At 43.8% G+C, this 17350-nt stretch overlaps 1 protein-coding gene across 1 annotated transcript in view; it reads right to left on the reverse strand.

Annotated features, from left to right (window-relative positions):
- The window catches only part of jakmip3 (Janus kinase and microtubule interacting protein 3), a gene marked incomplete at its 5' end in the record, with an annotated part of 54623 nt that overhangs the window by 35609 nt on the left and 1664 nt on the right, over positions 1-17350 (reverse strand). The window contains one exon of the mRNA XM_079261234.1: positions 5599-5793. Within this exon, the coding sequence (XP_079117360.1) occupies positions 5599-5793 (195 nt within the window). The remainder of the gene's footprint in view (positions 1-5598; positions 5794-17350) is intronic.

Consider the following 17350-nt stretch of genomic DNA (forward strand, 5'->3'; position numbering starts at 1 on the left):
TGCTTCTTTGTAAGCCCCTCCCCCGTCCAGTAGAACAAACTAGAAGCTCGGTCTTCACGCAGCATCCAGCTTCAAGCTGAGCAGGAGATGATCACCTCTGCTGCAGGACCACACTGAAGTTGCCACTGACTGATCCCATCCCGCGTTACCATCAGATATTAATAAAGAGTGTGGACAGAAATGTAGAAAGTACTGTAACATGGTGTAGACAGAATGACACGAACTTTAAGTCTCAATTCTATCTTTTACCCCTTTCCCTATCCCTATCCCTAGCCCTAGCCCTATCCCTAGCCCTAGCCCTATCCCTACCCCTTTCCCTATCCCTAGCCCTAGCCCTATCCCTAGCCCTATCCCTAGCCCTAGCCCTATCCCTAGCCCTATCCCTATCCCTATCCCTAGCCCTAGCCCTATCCCTACCCCTTTCCCTATCCCTAGCCCTAGCCCTATCCCTAGCCCTATCCCTATCCCTAGCCCTAGCCCTATCCCTAGCCCTATCCCTATCCCTAGCCCTAGCCCTAGCCCTAACCCTAGCCCTAGCCCTATCCCTATCCCTAGCCCTAGCCCTAGCCCTATCCCTAGCCCTATCCCTAGCCCTAGCCCTATCCCTATCCCTATCCCTATCCCTATCCCTAGCCCTATCCCTAGCCCTATCCCTAGCCCTATCCCTAGCCCTAGCCCTAGCCCTAGCCCTATCCCTAGCCCTATCCCTCGGCCCCGCCGTGGAGGGGTAAGTGTCAAGTGGTGAAAATGTTCCCCTAAGAAATGGGACACCACTTCACTGTGACGACGTCATCAAGCTGTGGCACTCTAGCGGCTACGTAAACAGAGGCGACGAGTGATTGTTTTCCAAGATGCCGTTGTCGTCAGTCGTGCTACTTTCTGTTGTCTGGGCAATCGGTATATCTCCCATTTCTTGTTTGCTTGTTGGCCAGTCACCTTTCCTTCCAACCACACCTCTTTTATGAATGCTCGGTATCGAAAGTAGAAATTTTTTGTTTGTTTTCATCAGCCCAATGCGTTCCATTACAAGGGTCAGATATAAGTTGTCTATGAGATACATATGCATAGCTTGATTTAAAAAAAAAAAAAAAAAAAGTAAATATAACTACAGACTGTAGTAGTAATTGTATAAAAATGTTAAAGCTGTGTAAACTGCATAAACGGGAACTACTGTCCATTGAACGTTGTTTTGCAGACATTGTATTCACAACGTGGGAAGTGCACGTGTAACTTCTTTATGTAATTATAACTTCATAGAGGCTTTTTAACAGAAATTAGTCCAAGAACAGGAACGTAAACAATAAACTCCTATTTTTCTGTTCTGTAGCGGATAAGTGCCCTCGTGTGTTCTGGTGTTCCTGGTTAAAACATGTCATACAATTTAGCACTGTGCACAAAAGTAAAGGAAATGCAAACAGCAACAGTGGTTTTATGTATTCATATATCAAACCAGCAGTCAGCAAATGCTAGCCTCTTGTGCTAACTGTAGCAAACTTTCACAGAGTAGAACATACGATCGTAAAATAAAACGCCGTAATTTCAGTCTTGTTATTAAATCGTATTTTCATGCTGAAAATACTTAAATTTGTAAATCTCTTTTTCAGCGTTGGCAGACATGTTGCCGGTGAACGCGCTGTACAGGAACTAGTATTTGGCAGCCGTACGCTTCTATCCCTTCTTCAATGAAGTGTGGTCCTGGAAAATCTTCACTTTAAGGGGTGTGTAGTCCTCACCCTTCCCCCTTGGCCTTTGTCCAAAGGAGAATTGGGATACCTCTTCCCCCCACATGAACTTGCAAAATAGAGGGATAGGGCTAAGTGGAAGGGGGAAGGGGGAGAATCACCCTAAGTCTGGTCAGTTTGGACCAGGGATATTTTCTATTTTAAGTGCATTTTAGAGCCATTAATAGTGTTGAGTTGAAAATGTTAGCATCTCTCTATTGATTGATTTAGTCACTCACTAAAATCCATTAAATAAAAGCTTTTTTTTTTTTTTTAGCTGAAACCTTGATGTCCTTTGGAGGACATCATTTCTTTACTGTGAAAAACATGTCCTAACCATCACATTTTAACCAGGTGACATGATGCAATGATTAGCAGTTTTGTTTCATCGTTAAGAGTTGCTGGTTAGTATTGGTTAGGTTAACTATACAGACATGTTCTAGTAATATGTGGGTTCTCTCTGGGTTTACTGGTTTACTGCACTGGAATTGGAAGGTCTAGACGGTGGAAGAAGTTTTTATATTAACATCTTTTCACTGGACTTGTGCTGGGTGGGTACATGTGGCCCACATCTGGTGGTGACGTGACTGAGTGTTGGCAGCCTTGGTTGCAAAGCGTCAGTCAAGGCTAAATGTGGGCGAAACCAGAACTGTGGACCGAATTTGGTCCAAGTATTTGTTTCTATGTGGGAAGTAATGGCTAAGGCCAGCTCTGACTGCTACTGCGACTACTAATACTACTACTACAGATAATAATAATCCCAATGTTTAACAGTAAAACCAAGTAAAACACATTAAAAGCTCAGATACATTTAATCAGATCAAACTTTATTTCTAAAGCATTTTTCATGCCTGAGGCAACACAAAGTGTTTTACATGACATAACCAAGTCATGCATTTTAAAATGAAGCCTTCACACACCAAAAGCTAGAAAGACGGTCGCTGCAGCCCAGAGGTTCACTGGTTGGCTGTTCCACAGTCAGGGGCCACAGTAATGGAAAGAAGCCTCACCGTATGTTTTAGTTCTAACCTTCAGAACAAATAGAAGGACCAAAGGACCTCAGGGTCCGTGAGCACTCATAATTCAAAAGAAGGTCAGATACTTGAGAAGGACAAGACTGTTAAGACATTTATAAACAACTAATGAATCTTAAAGTAAACCCTAAAACACTCGGGGAGCCAATGCAGCGATTTTAAAACTGGTGTAGTGTTTTCCCGCCCTCTGGTACTTATCAGAACACATGCCGATGACTTCTAAAGTCATAGTAAGCTTCAAATAGACTTTGTGGGACCAGAGAGCAGTGTGGAATAAAATGCAGATCAGAGTCGACAAGAACAGCTAGATTTCTCTGACACTGAGAAGGACTGAAACTCTGGAGTTTGAATGAAATGACCTGTTCAGGACCGATAATTAAAACTTCAGTTTGTCCTCAATGACATATGTGGCTTTATATCTGAAATACTGTTTAAAAGGATGTTAGCAGATCTAAGTCATCGGAGACACGACAATGTAAAGCTGTGCATCATCAGCATAGCTGTGGACATCAATGCTGAGTCTCCTGCTGATGTTCCTAAGAAGCAACATGTACAAGTATTGGGTATCCAGGTATCCATACTTACAAAAAAATAGTTGATCTGTGAGACATGAGTAAACTCATTTAAGAGCAGTACCTGACAGACCCAGTAGACTTCTGAGTCCGTTTAATAGAATCTGGTGATCTATTCTATGAAATGTGGCACCAAGATCCAGTGGAACCAGAACAAAACGCTTCTGTGAGTTCAAGTTAAATTTAAGGTCATTAACAATCTGATATTCATCTAAAATACTGTTTATTCAAATATTTATGTAGCCCAGTTGAATAGAAACAACTTTTTCCAATCATTAGGCCCGAGCACCTTGGCGGTGCGAAGGCCTATTGTAATTGCAGCGTTTATTATTATTATTATTATTATTATTATTATTATTATTATTATTCTCCTAATAAATGAATTGCTTTTTTGGAGGCCTGAACGTGCTCAAAAACTCACCAAATTTTGCGTACCCCCCCAATGGAATGCGAAAAATTTGATATTTTGAGGTGCTCCAGAATGTTTGGGCGAAACTGAATGAGAGCGCCACCTATTTTAGGTGCCCCGCCACTACATGTCGTTAATCTTTATGAAAATTCATACACATGATCTACATGACAGGACAAACAAAAAAGACAACAAGTGTCTGATATCATGAACCAGGAAGTACCTGTAACAAAGCCATGAAATTGTTGATCTTCACCATACTTGCCATGAGTCATGACAGTTATGCCCTTAATAGAGTAAAATTAAAATATAGTGGAAAAGATCGTAAATGGCTCCATAGCGCCCCCTACAATATTTTAATTAATCAGCCCCGCCCACTACATTGACTGACATGGATATGATTCGGGAAACTTATAGACCCTCCCAGTACCTTCAAAAAAGTCTCTTGGACATATGGGCTAAATCCAACAGGAAGTCGGCCATTTTGAAAAGGGTGCCATTTTTGGGGTCATTTCTGTCATTTTCTTTGCCATGCATTTTGAGGAACTTCTCCTAAGAATTTTGTCCAACTTTAACCCAAATGAGTCAGGATGCTCAAGAGGCATGTGTGATTAAAAGTTGTGCTATTTCTTTTAATAGGGGATATCGTTTAGGAGAGGCGGGGCAGCAAAGCAGATGTGATGCAATGAAAAGGAAAACTGACATAACTCCCACAAAAAACAACCAACCTGCACCAAAATTACTACAGATGATGCCAGTCATATCCTTCACATTCCTGTATGTCAATAATTAGATTATAAATTAGTCCCGCCCCTTGGTGACAGGAAGTGACCGTTCATAAGGCCTTAATGGCCTGAAGTGCAGTCGGACTGCACTTTAGATTGAGAGAGGTATGGGAAGGATGTTGCCAGGGGAGGCGGTGGCATTATGCCGAGCGGCGCCATGGTGCGAGGGCCTATATCACCGCTTGCGGTTTTAATTTTACTTAAAACAGCAAGTTGGATACAGGTCAGTATCCATCAAGAATGTTGGGATCTGAACCACTTTTCTTCAGATGGGTCCTCACCACCGCCATTAAAAGGCAAATAGGAACGCACCCATCTGAAGAGCGTCGTTCACTATGTTTAAAAGCTCAGGCTGAAGAACCCATAAAATAATTTTAAAAGCAATGCAGGAATGGGGTCTAAAAGGCAGGCTGTTGGGTTTAGTCGGGAGTAAACTCAATCAAACATCTTTACATGAACCAGGACAAAATTCTGCAGTGTTTCCTCCTATGAACACAATGCATCAGATCTGGTAAAATCAGCCTTTTGTTGAGACTGATAGGATTTGACAATAACCTCAGTAGTGGTAATTTTGTCCCTTTTGGCTGCGCCTTGCAGATTTGTTGTGCTCTGTGTCTTCAGAAGCCTTTGAGTTCTGAGCAGCCATCTCATTTAACCAACGATACTGCACTACTTTTGCTGGTGCTGGGGTCCACTGTATTTGTTAAGCTGTTACTGTTTCCATGACAGCAACAACACAGTAATCCAGCAGAAGACCCCAAGAGCTTCAATACGCAACTCAGAAAGCTAAACGGCAAGCGCACATCCATGAGGTTGTGTTTACAACATTTATAGAAGACAGCAGTACTCCAACTCAGTATGTGACAGAGTAAAGCTGAAGATGTGTGGCCTCCCTCTGAATATCACCCATAAAAAGCATCGTGATAAAGGTGCGTCTGTGTCAAAGTGTTAATATTACTGACAGCTAGCTTCAGAATCCAGAATTCCCACCTATAACTTCTGATGCACTGAAAAACTGCAACAATAAACAAATAGGAATTTCTTTTTTTCATGCAAATACAAAAAGGCGGGGCTTACAATGTGAGGCGCATTGTTAGGGGTGGGGTTAAGGGTGGAGTGGTTTAGCCCCGCCCTCTGTGCATCTCTCATCGCTGCGATTTGCTGCTCGGCAGCCTGAGTCTGCAGCTGGAGGCGGTGGGCGTGTCCAGCCTGCAGCCCCAAGGCTTTATCCAAAACACTGACAGCTCTGTCCTTCAGCTTTATCTCATCCATCTGCACACACACAGGTTAGAGGCTGGTTAGAGACACACACAGGTTAGAGACTGGTTAGAGACCAGGTAGACACACACAGGTTAGAGATGGTTAGAGACACACACAGGTTAGAGATGGTTAGAGACACACACAGGTTAAAAACTGGTTAGAGACACACACAGGTTAAAAACTGGTTAGAGAAACCAGGTAAAGACACACACAGGTTAAAAACTGGTTAGAGACCAGTTAGAGACACACACAGGTTAGAGATGGTTAGAGACCAGTTAGAGACACACACAGGTTAGAGACTGGTTAGAGACCAGTTAGAGACACACACAGGTTAGAGACTGGTTAGAGACCAGTTAGAGACACACACAGGTTAGAGACTGGTTAGAGACCAGTTAGAGACACACACAGGTTAGAGACTGGTTAGAGACCAGTTAGAGACACACACAGGTTAGAGATGGTTAGAGACCAGTTAGAGACACACACAGGTTAGAGACTGGTTAGAGACCAGTTAGAGACACACACAGGTTAGAGACTGGTTAGAGACCAGTTAGAGACACACACAGGTTAGAGACTGGTTAGAGACCAGTTAGAGACACACACAGGTTAGAGACTGGTTAGAGACCAGTTAGAGACACACACAGGTTAGAGACTGGTTAGAGACCAGTTAGAGACACACACAGGTTAGAGATGGTTAGAGACCAGTTAGAGACACACACAGGTTAGAGACTGGTTAGAGACCAGGTAGAGACACACACAGGTTAGAGACTGGTTAGAGACCAGGTAGAGACACACACAGGTTAGAGACTGGTTAGAGACCAGTTAGAGACACACACAGGTTAGAGACTGGTTAGAGACCAGTTAGAGACACACACAGGTTAGAGACTGGTTAGAGACCAGTTAGAGACACACACAGGTTAGAGACTGGTTAGAGACCAGGTAGAGACACACACAGGTTAGAGATGGTTAGAGACCAGTTAGAGACACACACAGGTTAGAGACTGGTTAGAGACCAGTTAGAGACACACACAGGTTAGAGATGGTTAGAGACCAGTTAGAGACACACACAGGTTAGAGACTGGTTAGAGACCAGTTAGAGACACACACAGGTTAGAGATGGTTAGAGACCAGTTAGAGACACACACAGGTTAGAGATGGTTAGAGACCAGTTAGAGACACACACAGGTTAGAGACTGGTTAGAGACCAGTTAGAGACACACACAGGTTAGAGACTGGTTAGAGACCAGGTAGAGACACACACAGGTTAGAGACTGGTTAGAGACCAGTTAGAGACACACACAGGTTAGAGACTGGTTAGAGACCAGTTAGAGACACACACAGGTTAGAGACTGGTTAGAGACCAGTTAGAGACACACACAGGTTAGAGATGGTTAGAGACCAGTTAGAGACACACACAGGTTAGAGACTGGTTAGAGACCAGTTAGAGACACACACAGGTTAGAGACTGGTTAGAGACCAGGTAGAGACACACACAGGTTAGAGACTGGTTAGAGACCAGTTAGAGACACACACAGGTTAGAGACTGGTTAGAGACCAGTTAGAGACACACACAGGTTAGAGACTGGTTAGAGACCAGTTAGAGACACACACAGGTTAGAGATGGTTAGAGACCAGTTAGAGACACACACAGGTTAGAGACTGGTTAGAGACCAGGTAGAGACACACACAGGTTAGAGACTGGTTAGAGACCAGTTAGAGACACACACAGGTTAGAGACTGGTTAGAGACCAGTTAGAGACACACACAGGTTAGAGACTGGTTAGAGACCAGTTAGAGACACACACAGGTTAGAGACTGGTTAGAGACCAGTTAGAGACACACACAGGTTAGAGATGGTTAGAGACCAGTTAGAGACACACACAGGTTAGAGACTGGTTAGAGACCAGTTAGAGACACACACAGGTTAGAGACTGGTTAGAGACCAGGTAGAGACACACACAGGTTAGAGATGGTTAGAGACCAGTTAGAGACACACACAGGTTAGAGACTGGTTAGAGACCAGTTAGAGACACACACAGGTTAGAGACTGGTTAGAGACCAGTTAGAGACACACACAGGTTAGAGACTGGTTAGAGACCAGTTAGAGACACACACAGGTTAGAGACTGGTTAGAGACCCGTTAGAGACACACACAGGTTAGAGACTGGTTAGAGACCAGTTAGAGACACAAACAGGTTGGATACCAGTTTGACACACAAACAGGTTAGAAATACAGTATGTCAGAAACGAGCAAGAGACAGAGAAAGGTTAGGGACCGGTTAGAGACAGACACACTGGCAGCGGGTGGTCTGTAATTAAAAACATCTTTTGACTTTGACTTGGTCCAGCCCAAAACAATCGGTGAAGAGTCACACAACAACACCATCTAGAACAGGTGTCAAAATACTTTAGTTCAAGACTGATCTGTGCGTAATTCAAACAGGAGTCACCTTTACTTTATTTAGCAAACATCTGCGTTACCTGTCACAATGACAATGAGGAAGTGGGTGCCAATGTTGCAACTTCTCATCTGGTTTATGGAGGGACTTCTGATCGCGTATAAAGCTGATCATGGTAGTGGAAAACCGTAGTATGCCCGGGAAGACTTATTATTATTGCAGAATGTAAAGTACCCTGCACCAGTGGGCCTGCAGAATTGGGCCAAGTTCCTAGGTCACCAATGTGGAGCCAATGACAGCTCTGGTCAGAAGAGAAAGCAGGGAAGGAGATGAGGTACCAGGCAGGCAATTCTGTACATCAAAAAGCCCACCACTACCCTTCCTCCCTCTCACCAATGTCTGGTCCCTTCGTAACAAAATGGATGAGTTACATGCCAACATCTTGGGCCATTAGGCTTATGAGGACACAGGTCTAATTTGCCTCACAGAGATCTGGCTTGGCAGAACCAGCAGGGACTTGGAGCTCTTCTTCAGTGGCTTTGGGACACCTGTACGCCTAGACCGGGACATAGTAAGCTGCTAGAAAAAGCATGGAGGTGATGTCTGTGTGTATATCAATCAGGCATGACGCAGGATGACTACTGTCACGGAATCTATATGGAAAACTGATGTAGAACTACTTGCACTTCATTTTACACCCAAGTATCTCCCTTGTGAGCTTGGCCAGCTCGTGATAGTGCTTGTTTATATCTGGGAATGCGACTAATGCGCTGTGTGTCCACAAACTGGAGAAGGCCTCTCCTGACTCTCCTGTGCTCATTCTCAGGGATTTTAACAGCTGCAAACTGGAAAAGACTCTCCCCATGTACCACCAGTATGTTACCTGTGCCACTAGGGGTGATCAAACAAGTGACCTCTGTTATGATAATGTTAGGGATTCATACAGAGCCTATATAATGATAATTCCAACAATAATGATACCCGTGACATCATGAAAAGTTTTGAAAGGCTCGTCATGGTGAAGTTGCAGGCTGATGTATGCAAACCGGCCACACTAAGGAGTGGATGAAGCCATGCTCACTTTACTGCATGGGACCTTCACTCACCTGGAGAAGCCCAAGTCCCATGTGAGTCTTGTTTTTGTGGCTTTCACACCATGCACCCACTTCTCACAGGGCGGAAGCTGCTCCAGATGAAGGTTAATCCTCATTTTATTCTCTGGGTCTCTCCTTTCTTACAGAGCAAGATCAGAGGGTTTGGGTGTATGGTCACCTCAGCACTGTTAGGACTAGATCTACTGGTTCTCTGCAAGGTTCAATCATTTCTACATGGAGCTCCATCCCGGGAATAACTTATATGAAGTACTCAGATGACACGGTAATCATGGACACTACAAACACAGATGGACAACTGAAGACAGAACTGGACTTATTTTCACGATGGTGTAGGGAGAACTGCTTGGATTTAAATGTATCCGAGACCAAAGAATTAGTCGTTTATTTCCACCCGGCCACTTCGTCACACCTTTACTCAGTTAAATAGTTCATTCATAAAAGTGTCTTGGTTCCATAATTGATCATAAACTTACATTTCAACTTAACATTGAACACATTTTCACAAAATGTCAACAGTGCCTCTTCTAACAGTCTAACTGCACAATTGGAGGCTATGATGTCAATGTGACAAACACACACCAAACCCAACAACAGTCATAGCGCCAGTAAGCAACTGTGTTGTGGTGCTGCTCCACACAATCCTGGTTTGTTTACAGGTTTCGCAACAGAATACTGGGCTACTGTACCACCTCGCAGGAGCAAGCAACAAAACACCATTTGGGTTAAGATTGGGCGGGGAGCATAACTCCTAATCACTCCCCTCCAGGTCTCACTGTCATTGCCCACGTGAGCATTGAAGTCCCCCAGCAGAACAAGAGAGTCCCCAGAAGGAGCACCCTCCAACACTCCCTCCAAGGACTCCAGAAAGGGTGGGTACTCTGAACTACTGTTTGGTATATAAGCACAGACAACAGTCAGGACCCGTCCCCCCACCCGGAGGCGGAGGGAAACTACCCTTTCATCCACCGGGGTAAACCCCCACATACAGGCACCAAGTCGGGGGGCAATGAGAGTGCCCACACCCACCCTGGGAGCAACTCCTGAGTAGCACAAGGTCCAGCCTTTCCCGAGGGTACCAGAGCCCAAGCTATGCATCGAGGTGAGTCCAACTATGTCTATCTGGAACCGCTCAACTTCTCACACAAGCTCGGGCTCCTTCCCCACCAGAGAGGTGACGTTCCACGTCCCTAGAGCCAGCTTCTGCAGCCGAGGTTTGGACAGAACGCACTTTGTTCCGTATTTTCATAAATTCCCAACAGCGTACACGTCGGTCACACATATCAACACTACATCTAAAAACAGCTAACAAAATAAAACACAGAAAATACAATAATCAGTAAAAATGTCTTTTTGGTGGAATCTGTGCAAGTCTGCACAATCTCTAAATGCCCCTAATGTTGTTGCCATGGGATTCATCACACAGTATTAACTAGGTAAAATAATTACACAACAGCTAAGTATTGTGCATATGGAACTTTAATATGTATTTTACTCATATGTAAGTAAAGATCTATGTAATCACAGCTTTATGTAGCCTAGTTAGCAACACTTTATATCCAACAATGTTGCACAACAAAGAATGTATTCATTGCTAATAAAGCATTTCAATCTTTAAGCTTGCTTAATTGCTTACTGATCACCCCTTTACTAAAGAAGCTAGCAAAAAACATACCACTGGAGCTGGCGAGAGCGAGTTTTTATTCAGATTTCCACATGGAATCGCACATATTTTATATTATGTAGCAGACACCAACAATAAATGTGTAATCTCATCACAGACAGGTCCATCATATGACCAGAAGCTAGCTGTCAGCTGCATGCGGGTGATGGTTGGGTTGATGGAGCCCTCACAGAGCTCCATCATTCATTCCAGCGTCAGGTGGTGTTTTTGCTTTAAAAAGTGCAAGTCAAGCCGAAGATGATAAGCATGTGGATACCTCGTCATGTGTGGAATTGACAAATGGACCAACAACATAAAATGTACTCTAAGACTGAGAAGTTTAACCTGACTTCCCCCACGCTGAGTACATGGGCCATAAACTCCATGCAGACCCGAAAGAAAGGCTTGGGATGTTTGGTGTTCCTCATGTTTTGGCTGTTGATGGCTACAGCAGCAAACCTGTTGGCCCATGCTGGTGAAAAACAACCTTGTGATTTATGAAGATGTATAGAGGTGAGTATTTTCACACCTACGTTTCTGTCCTGCGTTGGACTTGGGATCCTCGCTGACTTGGGGGTCAGCTGTTGGAGCTGGTACATTTCATGTGAAGAGGGTAGATTTCGTGCAGAACAGAGCTTTGGAGACAACTACGCTGACCTATCGTTTCTTTTTGTTCATACAGTAAACAACAATGAGGGTTGGGGTTAGGGTTCAGGGGGTCAGGCCTTACTCTGACTGATGAATGTGACTGCAAGACGTGTAAAACGTTATTGTAGGTGTGCTTTTCTCAACCCTTCCATGTTCTTCAGTAGCTGGCCATTTGGTCTGTTTCTTACACATGGAAAAACCTGGATGGAGTTATTTTGCTTCAAAGCTGCCATGTCTGCTGGTTGTCGGGTATAAAAAGTTGTAAATAAAGTTGAACTTATTTTTAACAGTTTTATTTAACCTTTCTAAGCTTACAAAGACAGAAAACTACGACAAAAGCTGTATACATTTTATGTGAAGTTTGAGTCAGTTTAAGGTTAAGCTCGAGGCTCAGCTGGAACACAAAGTGAAGCAACACAACTTATAGTTCGTATTCAGTTTAATAAAATGTTTCTGAGAAAAACTGAAAATATACAACAGAGCAAATATCAGAGACTTCGGCTCTTACACCACTGAAAAGGAATTTTTCTAAAATAAAATACAATCATGTCCAAACATTTCTAAAAGTCAAAAAGTGCTTTGATTGCAGAAAACATGACTGAAGCACAACTGGAGGCGTAAGGTTTTACTGGCGGTTTTACTGGATGTTTCCCAGTGCAGCCAGTGCATCAGACAGACTGGTGACTCATTGAGTACTGAGGTCAGAATTTTTCTGCCGTTCTACAATACAGCTCCTGCAGCCAGCATTGCCATGGCAACACAACGAACCAGACATGCACATTTCATTCAGAAAACGATTACAAAGTAAAGAATACAGTAATCACATAAAAGCAGCTACATTATCATCGCTGTCTGGGTCTTCTTCTTGTTCTACATGATGAGCTGCTCGGACATCTGCCTAGACGACAAAACTTTGTTGTATGAACCCATGCAGACAGGTGAAGGCATCTTCACAGCAGCGCCTCAAGTACAGCTCAAGCACAGTGGTTTTTCGGTTGCCAGGTTTGTCAGATCCTCGACTGTAGCTGGGTTGCCAGGTTTGTCAGATCCTCGACTGTAGCTGGGTTGCCAGGTTTGTCAGATCCTCGACTGTAGCAGGGTTGCCAGGTTTGTCAGATCCTCGACTGTAGCTGGGTTGCCAGGTTTGTCAGATCCTCGACTGTAGTTGGGTTGCCAGGTCTGTCAGATCCTCGACTGTAGCAGGGTTGCCAGGTTTGTCAGATCCTCGACTGTAGCTGGGTTGCCAGGTTTGTCAGATCCTGGACTGTAGCTGGGTTGCCAGGTTTGTCCGATCCTCGACTGTAGCTGGGTTGCCAGGTTTGTCAGATCCTCGACTGTAGCTGGGTTGCCAGGTTTGTCAGATCCTCGACTGTAGTTGGGTTGCCAGGTTTGTCAGATCCTCGACTGTAGCTGGGTTGCCAGGTTTGTCAGATCCTCGACTGTAGCTGGGTTGCCAGGTTTGTCAGATCCTGGACTGTAGCTGTGTTGCCAGGTTTGTCAGATCCTCGACTGTAGCTGGGTTGCCAGGTTTGTCAGATCCTCGACTGTAGCTGAGACCTCCCAAAGACCCTGAGCTGCCAGGACCAAACAAACACCACATCCAGAGCATTATCATCTGGCCAGCTGAAAGACAGTCAACAGATACATTATAACGTACTTGGTCTCATCCTAACCAGTGAAAATGCAGTCGTTATAACTGGATGTGTCTTATTTTACAACCAGCCTTCTAAATGCAGCGACTGCGGCTTCCATTGGTCAGTCAAACTCTTTCATACACAATGATCAAAGTCTATCCGTTAATGTCCCCATGGCCTGTGTCCCAACGTCCACGCCATTCCCAAACCCCTCATGTACTACACAGGGCTCATAGGGTCATGCACACAGCTGGCCATTTTCTCCTTGTCGCAAATCATGTGACGGTCAACTGTCACCATGGCAACCACTATACGTAGCAACAGTTCCAAACTCAAATTAATTTTTTTTCTCATGTTACATTTTATTCTCTTTGTTGCGTATTTATTCAACAAATAAAGATTAGAAAAATTAACCATCTATAGTCCTCTATCCTGCTTGGACGTTTGTGCCTCTTTGAGCTCCTGACTGCAATGCATTGTGGTCTATGCTGACCCGTCTCGTGCTCACTACTTTTCAAGATGCACTGTGGGTAATTTTGAGAACACTCCTTTTTTCTCTCTGGACATTCAGACACCCCTAAAGAAATGGCGTGAGCACTATGTGGGGCACCATGTAGCGACCAGTGTGGACATTCGGATGCAGCCACAGTCATCATAACTCTCATGCAATGGAAATTCCAGCTCATATGGGCAATAATTCTCACAAAGACGGTCCTGGTCACGGTTTGACCAATGAAAATATCCATATAAATATGCCATCATGATGATTACTGTAAACATGTTTACATACCTCAGTCTCCTGCTTATGGTGCCTGCTGCAAATCTCCCTCCTTCACAGCACAAACCCACCTGAAGCACAAACCGATCCAGAAGAGAAAATCGTGTATTTAGCAGTGCACGAAGAATCCAGTTTCTCAGAAAAAGGGTTGTTTTGTTAAAACCAGAGGATTAAAAATGTAAATGTTATTTATCAATCCCATCTGGTTTCCCTCCGGTTTCCCTGGCCATCAGTAAGGATGAAAGGACATCATTTACCTCACAGAGTTTTCCTTGTTTCCAATCTGCCCTCAACAAGACCAGCGATGACGGTCCTGAAGATGAAGATCATTTTGAAAATTGTTGTTCATTCATAATAAAGACAAAACATATGATGTTCACAGCAAATGCGACAGACAGACGGACAGGCCAGCAGCCGATGTGATGTGTCACGGTTTTTGGCGTACCTTTGAAAGGTCTGGCCATCGGCGCTCCTGGAGATGACTTGCAGTTGAGCCATGGCGGTTCAGGAGCTCCTCTTCTGGTTGGTGAAAGGAGAAGTGGTGGTGCAGCCAGGCTGGCTTGCTCCTCCACATCCTCACACTCTCCATGCACTTCATGATTGACTCATTTCCAGGGAATTTGGCCGTAACGTCCTCATCAGTGATGTAGGCGCTGGAGCGAGATGCCAGATGTTTGCTAGGTTACGTTTTATGCTTAAAAGCAGAGAGACAGTTCACAAAAAGTCTCTTTGTGAAAATACATACCCGTTTTTTCAGCATTTATGTCCTCCTGCTTTAGGGTGACACGCTTCGCTCGCTGAAACAGCGCGTAACTCTCCATGGCTGACTGGGCTGATGGGTCCTGGCTGCTGGTCGGATCGACAGATTGTTGCTGCTACCAACGGTGGTGAACGCTCATAATAAAACTTCCGGAAAATATATAAACCAATTAAATATTAAAATCTAATTCAGTCCTGTGGTCCATTTTTCCATTTCGTATTTTTGATCCGAATCTGAAACTGAAATATTAATAATCTAGCAATTTTTGTTTTTGTGTTAGATTCAAAAACAAAAACGAAATAATATGTCATGTTGTCATTTTATGATTTTTGATTGATAAATAAACCTGGAAAGAACGAAAGATACCGAGTGCTAACATGTCTGACCTCGTGTATAATCACACATATAACCCGGTAAGTAGCTTTGGATATGACCGAAGTCCAGCAGTGTGATGCAGAGCGCTGCATGTACCAGTCTGTGTTTCCTGTCACAGAGTCTCTTTGTTCCGCTGCTCGGCGGCCGGCTCGCACCACTCAGTACGTCACACCCAGGAAAACACTCCCAAGTCTCCACGTTTAAAATGACACGAAGAAGAAAGTACAGTTCAAATACGAGAATTACGTAAACACTACTGAGGTCAGCACCCTCCCTTAGGAAAAAACAGTACATTTCTGTTGGTTTCCATGGCAACGCAGAGAGAGAACACCTCAGGGAGTCATGAAGACTGTCCAGGAGCTCATAGCCTGTCATAGTTCAGTCTTTTCCACATCCGCACACTGCAAGTGTCACATGACACCTGACACCATGACATGTCAGGAGTGACTTGTTACATATTACAGCTCATGCATGTTCCTTTCTACATATTACAGTTGAAACGTGTTTATATTTGTATGTTACAGCTGGCACATGATGCTTTCTACATGTTACACCCGACACGATCTTTTCTATGTTACACCCTACACACATGATCCTTTCTACATGTTACACCCGACACGATCTTTTCTATGTTACACCCTACACACATGATGCTTTCTACATGTTACACCCGACACTATCTTTTCTATGTTACACCCTACACACATGATGCTTTCTACATGTTACACCCGACACGATCTTTTCTATGTTACACCCTACACACATGATGCTTTCTACATGTTACACCCGACACGATCTTTTCTATGTTACACCCTACACACATGATGCTTTCTACATGTTACACCCGACACGATCTTTTCTATGTTACACCCTACACACATGATGCTTTCTACATGTTACACCCGACACACATTCCTTTCTACACCGAACACATGTGCTTTCTAACATTGTGTATCTTACCGAAGTTCTTTTCTACACGTTACACCGACACACAATCCTTTCTATGCATTACACCGAACATACATTCCTTTCCACATGTTACACCTGACAAACGTTCCTTTTTACATGTTACATCCAACCCTTTGACATGCAACACCGAACATGTTCTTTCTAACATTGTGAATTTAACCTGAGTTCTTTTCTACATGTTACACCGACACACGCTCATTTCAACATGCTACACTAGATACACGTTCCTTTCTATACGTTACACTCGACAGATTCCTTTCTATATGTTACACTCTATATGTTACACTGCTATATGTTACTCATGTTCTTTTCAACATGCTACACCGAACACATGTGCTTTCTAACATTGTGCATCTTACCCGAGTTCTTTCCTACATTTTACAGTTGACCCACCTTCTTTTCTACATGTAATATCCGACATGTGTTCCTTTTGAAATGTTATGTGTGACATGACGCCTGCATGTATCATGTTACCCCTGACACATGTTCCTTCCTACATGCGACATCTGACACATGTTCCTTTCTACATGTGACATCTGACACATGTTCCTTCCTACATGCGACATCTGACATGTTCCTTTCTACATGTGACGTCTGACACATGTTCATTTCTACATGTGACATCTCACACAGGTTCCTTTCGACGTGACATCTGACACATGTTCCTTTCTACATGTGAAATCTGACACGTTCCTTTCTACATGTGAAATCTGACACGTTCCTTTCTACATGTGACATCTGACACATGTTCCTTTCAAAATGTGACGCCTGAGACATGTTCCATTCTACATGTGACGGCTGAGATATGTTCCTTTGTACATGTGACGTTTGACAAATGTTCCTTTCTACATGTGACATCTGACACATGTTCCTTTCTACATGTGACATCTGACACATGTTCCTTTCTACATGTGACGTCTGACACATGTTCCTTTCTACATGTGACATCTGACACATGTTCCTTTCTACATGTGACATCTGAGACATGTTCCTTTCTACATGTGACATCTGACACATGTTCCTTTCTACATGTGACGTCTGACACATGTTCCACTGTACATGTGACGGCTGACACATGTTCCTTTCTACATGTGACATCTGAGACATGTTCCTTTCTACATGTGACGTCTGACACATGTTCCTTTCTACATGTGACGTCTGACACATGTTCCTTTCTACATGTGAGACCAGAGTGTTTTCGTCTACATGTTTGTCAGAAGCTACCAGTCTGCTA

The sequence above is a fragment of the Telmatherina bonti genome (assembly GCF_933228915.1).
Source record: "Telmatherina bonti genome assembly, chromosome: 21".
In the NCBI taxonomy this organism is placed as follows: Eukaryota; Metazoa; Chordata; class Actinopteri; order Atheriniformes; family Telmatherinidae; genus Telmatherina; species Telmatherina bonti.